The sequence below is a fragment of the Triticum aestivum genome, chromosome 2B, assembly GCF_018294505.1.
Source record: "Triticum aestivum cultivar Chinese Spring chromosome 2B, IWGSC CS RefSeq v2.1, whole genome shotgun sequence".
Classification (NCBI taxonomy): domain Eukaryota; kingdom Viridiplantae; phylum Streptophyta; class Magnoliopsida; order Poales; family Poaceae; genus Triticum; species Triticum aestivum.
In genome coordinates, this window is record NC_057798.1 from 661,454,222 (window position 1) to 661,459,455 (window position 5,234).

The 5,234-nt window shown below is 50.4% G+C and overlaps 1 protein-coding gene across 2 annotated transcripts; it reads left to right on the forward strand.

The window, feature by feature from the left end:
- Positions 1-1,020: 1,020 nt before the first annotated feature.
- Positions 1,021-3,707, forward strand: LOC123046562 (ubiquinol oxidase 1b, mitochondrial). Of its 2 annotated transcripts, XR_006422417.1 has the most exons (3): positions 1,021-2,246; positions 3,241-3,353; positions 3,448-3,704. XR_006422417.1 is itself a non-coding variant. In XM_044469962.1 (2 exons), exon 1 carries the CDS (start codon positions 1,209-1,211, stop codon positions 2,199-2,201), a length of 993 nt encoding a protein of 330 aa, XP_044325897.1. In that variant the 5' UTR covers positions 1,021-1,208; the 3' UTR covers positions 2,202-2,246; positions 3,241-3,707. The 2 variants fall into 2 exon arrangements, 1 of the variants encoding a protein (XP_044325897.1); XM_044469962.1 differs by having other exon boundaries at positions 3,241-3,707.
- The last annotated feature ends 1,527 nt before the right edge of the window (positions 3,708-5,234 follow it).

The following is a 5,234-nucleotide window of genomic DNA, read 5'->3' on the forward strand; positions in this document are numbered from 1 at the left end:
CCAGGTTCTTTTGATCCATGTATTAACCGTTTGTACGCAGCTTGTTCAGTGACATGTCTTCAAAAAATTATTTGTCTGGTAGTAGAATCTCAAAATGGATCAATTAATATTAACTTTTTCAAAACTAGAACTCCAAGGTTTGGTCATCATAGTATAAAAATGAAATATTCAGTTTGCTTTGCTATGCCTTATGCAGGATAATTTGGAAGAGGTGAATTATCATTTGGGTGAAGAATTTTGGAGTGAAGAAACATGACAGATTGGGGAGGATCCAGAACAAATGTAAGTTGACGCATTAGTTTTATATCTCATGGTAACAGAAATGTTTAAGTAGCAATCAGTTTTTACAAGGGCATTTGTTGTGCAGAAAAAATGATGTCTCTCTTGACAATTAGGAAATCGATCCTTTGTGGAGCTATATTGTTTCACTACTATTCCGATGCACTTCTCTTGATCGATAATTAATGGCACTGCCAGTCTAAGAGTCCAAAAATCATCAATCTATGCTATGTATTGTATATTTACATTACTTTTGAAAAGAAAAATTGAGTTTTTGTGTTTCATGAAGGGCCCCTTGTTTTTGTCTTGCCCCGGGCCCCATGTATCTGTGGGACGGCCCATGTCCCGTGGCATCTACGCACAGGCACGGGAAGTCAGGCTGGCAGGGAGTTCGTGTCCGGATCGCATTCGCACAGCGCAACCTGATGGCAACATACACTGCGCCGGTCAACCGAGATGTCTCGCGAACTCCCCCGGAAGCCGGCGATGACGTCCCCGTCATGAGCGTTCGTGTTGGTCCGTTTATAAAAACTTATCTAGCTGACAGACACTTGCACGGCAAGGAATTAGTTGGATTATTATGCACCAGCGCGCCGCCGCGCCACGGCTGTGCTGCACTGTCCAAGAAGCAAGAACAAACGCAAAAAATTTGGAACGTCGCAGCTGTAGCTGGTGGACGAGCGCGCACATGTCTTCTTTTTCCAGGGAGAGTGCCCACATGTTGTCTGGTGACATTCCCGGAAGCACCGTGCCGGCCGAGCCCCCTCCCTATAAAACCATCTCCGGCAAGACGTCGGCAAGCCATCCATCGATCAACACCAACAGAAATCACTTCCCACCCCGCCAACAAAAACAGACTTCCCATTCGATCCGCCACAAGAAAATACTCCCAAGCTTTCGGTCGCTTTAGTTGTTCAACAGCCAACACCATGAGCTCTCGGATGGCCGGAGCCACGCTGCTGCGCCACCTGGGCCCCCGCCTCTTTGCCGCCGCCGAGCCGGCCTCCGGGCTCGCCGCCAGCGCGAGGGGCATCATGCCCGCCGCCGCGAGGATCTTCCCCGCGCGGATGGCCAGCACCGAGGCCGCCGCCCCGCATGCCAAACAAGAAGATGATGCCGGAACACCCCAGGCGGCCGCGACTCCAGAGCAGCAGAGCAAGAAGGCCGTGGTGAGCTACTGGGGCATCGAGCCGCGGAAGCTCGTCAAGGAGGACGGCACGGAGTGGCCGTGGTTCTGCTTCAGGCCGTGGGACACGTACCGGCCGGACACGTCCATCGACGTCACCAAGCACCACGAGCCCAAGGCCCTGGCGGACAAGGTGGCCTACTTCGTGGTTCGGTCGCTGCGTGTGCCGCGGGACCTCTTCTTCCAGCGCCGGCACGCCAGCCACGCGCTGCTGCTGGAGACTGTGGCGGCGGTGCCGCCCATGGTGGGCGGCGTGCTGCTCCACCTGCGCTCGCTCCGCCGATTCGAGCACAGCGGCGGCTGGATCCGGGCGCTCATGGAGGAGGCCGAGAACGAGCGCATGCACCTCATGACCTTCATGGAGGTGACGCAGCCGCGCTGGTGGGAGCGCGCGCTCGTGCTCGCCGCGCAGGGCGTCTTCTTCAACGCCTACTTCGTCGGCTACCTCATCTCCCCCAAGTTCGCGCACCGCTTCGTCGGCTACCTCGAGGAGGAGGCCGTGGAGTCTTACACTGAGTACCTCAAGGACCTCGAAGCCGGCTTGATCGAGAACACGCCCGCGCCGGCCATCGCCATCGACTACTGGCGCCTCCCCGCCGACGCCAGGCTCAAAGACGTCGTCACCGCCGTGCGCGCCGACGAGGCGCATCACCGCGACGCCAACCACTACGCATCGGACATCCATTACCAGGGAATGACGCTGAATCAGACGCCTGCGCCGCTCGGGTACCACTGATCAGCTCAATGGACCATAGATCGATGCCTGCTCAGCCCATCGTTGGTGCGTACTACTACCACTGTCGCCGATGTTTGTCCTGTTAATTGGGATTGATTGTTGCGCGTGCAGTCTGTTTGGTGTAAACGATGTATGTGTATGAGTTCTTTTATGTCACTTTGTACTCCAAACATATGTTTACGTAAGCCGGTATTGCTTGTAAAAATGATTTTCTAGACTAGTAAGTGTGCACGTGTAACACACGTATTATAGAGTTATGAAATAGAGAGAAAATTGGATCGTAGGGAAGGGGAGCATTGGCATAAGTTTCGAGGGAGGAGGATAGATTATTGCGGCAGCCATGCCTGCAGGTTTCCTTGGTATTTCCCTGCTAGTTTTAGTGACTCATTTGATTATGTTAGACTATTGTAGAAAAGATTATTGGGAACTTTTTTGTGTACAATCAGTAATCATTAATTAGAAAACATGTTTGTGCTGGATGGAAGAGGCAAAAGAAATTTTCAAGGTAAGACCTGAGGCTTCCTTGAACTGAAAGTTGGTTATGCAAGAAGTCAAAGTTAGGATTTAGCACGTCAGTTATGCACTCTGAAGAATATAATTCTTTGATCTTGTCTATCAAGTTAAGGATACATGATCCAATTATTGACATACTTTATAAAATCTGTCATTACACTATCTATAATAAATATAGCGAAAGCAAGCACATGTAAGCACAATGTCTAAAAATGTCAATCTGTGTACAAGTCAATTTTACACTAAAAGTAGAAATAGATGTTATGCATTGTATATGACAGAATCTACCAACAGAGCTTCAATGCACGGACCGACAATATATATATTTGTGAACTGAACATGACATAAACTGGCAATATAACTTCACGTCATAATTTGGAAATAAATATGATGGTACATGACAAAGTGATGTTAAAGAAATTTCAAGCCATCTGACAAAAATAGAATATCACATTAACCTTAGGCAACAGTCTACCGTGTTTTTCACTCTAATTTAAGGGAACTAAACATGTTTTTGATATGACAGGGGTCTGATTGGTCCTGTGATCTGAACAAACATGGAAACGAGCGATTTGGTTTCCGCGTTCATCTCTGCCTACATGTGAACATGGGCCAGGCCTTTTTCTTTTTTCCTTCTATGTACGCGGTACACAAGGCTGAGTTTCAAACAAAATTATGATGGCTTAGATCATGGTAACTATTGCTAATTGATGTTTTCCTTCTATGTATGCAGTACACGAGGCTGGGTTTCTAAGAAAAATATGATGGCGTAGATCCTGGTAATTATTGCTAGTGATTGATATGATTAAAATAGGCACAGGTTGGAGCGAGATCGTGGTAATTATTGTGTAACTATGATGGCGTAGATCATGGTAATTATTGCTAATTGATAATGGTAAATGATGTGATACAACATTGAGGCAATCCGGTCCATTGAGAGATGACGGATGTATGGTTGAGATGTAATATTTCTGCCACAACTCAATTGTTTAATAGTAGTGGAGAAAAATATACTGTGTGATATTATTGCTTGACAATAATATTTTTTAACAGACGTGCAACATGCATACTTTCCTAGGCAAAATGGGACTACCAGTCAGTCGATTGAATTAGATTTGGGTCAGTCATCCTTTCTTTTGGACATGCATCATGTGTTGTGATGCGGCGTGTGCGTGAGCTAGCTTAGAGCATCTCCAGCCGCGCCCCCAAAAGGCCTTTTCCAGACTTTTTTTCGTGCCGGCGCCGAAAAAACGCCCCAATCACGCCCACGCCGAATTCCGCCAGCCCGACCTGTTTTTGCGCCCGGCAATCGCAGGCCGAACCCGGCGCACTGGGGGGGGGGGTGCTCGAGGACTCCGGCGCAAGGGAAAAGCGCACCTGGGGCCACACTGCCAGGCGAAAAGTCAAGTCGACCGTCCAGATTCGCCTCCCCCCCGCTCGGCCGCTACCCTGCCGATCCCGGCGCCGTTCACCACCCACCGCAGCTAGATAGATCATTCCCCGCCAGAAAAGAGAAGAGGTTTCGCCGAGGCAGCCTCTCCACCTCCGTCCCGGCAACTTTTCCGGCGTTCCGGCCACGCAGGGCCTGTACACCGGCGGGTGTGCAGCCACCTCGCCCGCAGGGTGTTCGGTGATTAGCCCGGCCCGACGATGGACTCGGAGGACGAGGAGGCGCTCGTGGCGTTGCTGGAGGAGGAAGCCGAAGCCGACGTCCAGGAGCAGGAGCATCTCATGGTGCTCGCCGCCCTCGTCGGCCTGCTCGCGAGCAGTGAAAAGCCGCGGCGAGGTGGCTCGGCGCTGGGGCGGGTGAAAGCAAAGAACCGGCATCATCTGGAAGGCTACTGCATGCTTTACTCCGACTACTTCGTCGACGCTCCATTGCATGGCGAGAAAACATTTCCGCACCGTTATCGGATGAGCCGAAAGCTTTTCCTCGGGATTGTGAATTCCATCCGGGAGTTCGACAACTACTTCAAGTGCAAGAAGGATTGCACTGGCACACTTGGATTCACCTCAATTCAGAAGTGCACGACACCTATGAGGATGCTTGCATACGGGGCTCCCGGTGATTCACTCAACGACTATGGGCGCATGGCCGAGTCCACCACCATTGAGTATTTCTACAAGTTCTGCAGGGCAGTGGTGCCAGTGTTTGGACTGCAATACTTGCGAACACCCAATGCGGAAGACACTGCTCGGATCCTAGCACAGAATGCAACAAGAAGATTTCCTGGGATGCTTGGAAGCATCGACTGCATGCATTGTAAATGGAAGAACTGTCCATTTGCTTGGCAGGGGTTGTACAATGGCGCCAAAGGCGGTTGCATTGTGGTACTTGAGGCAGTGGCCACACAAGAGCTCTGGATTTGGCACTCTTTCTTTGGAATGCCAGGAACTCACAATGACATCAACATCCTGCAGTGCTCCCCTGTCTTTGCCAAGCTTGTTCAAGGTCATTCTCCTCCGGTGAACTTCGAGGTCAATGGGCGGCACTACAACAAGGGGTACTACCTAGCTGAT

What these genes read in the sequence shown, in the direction of transcription:
- LOC123046562 (XM_044469962.1), top strand. Translation starts at nt 1,209, where the DNA reads ATGAGCTCTCGGATGGCCGGAGCCACGCTGCTGCGCCACCTGGGCCCC.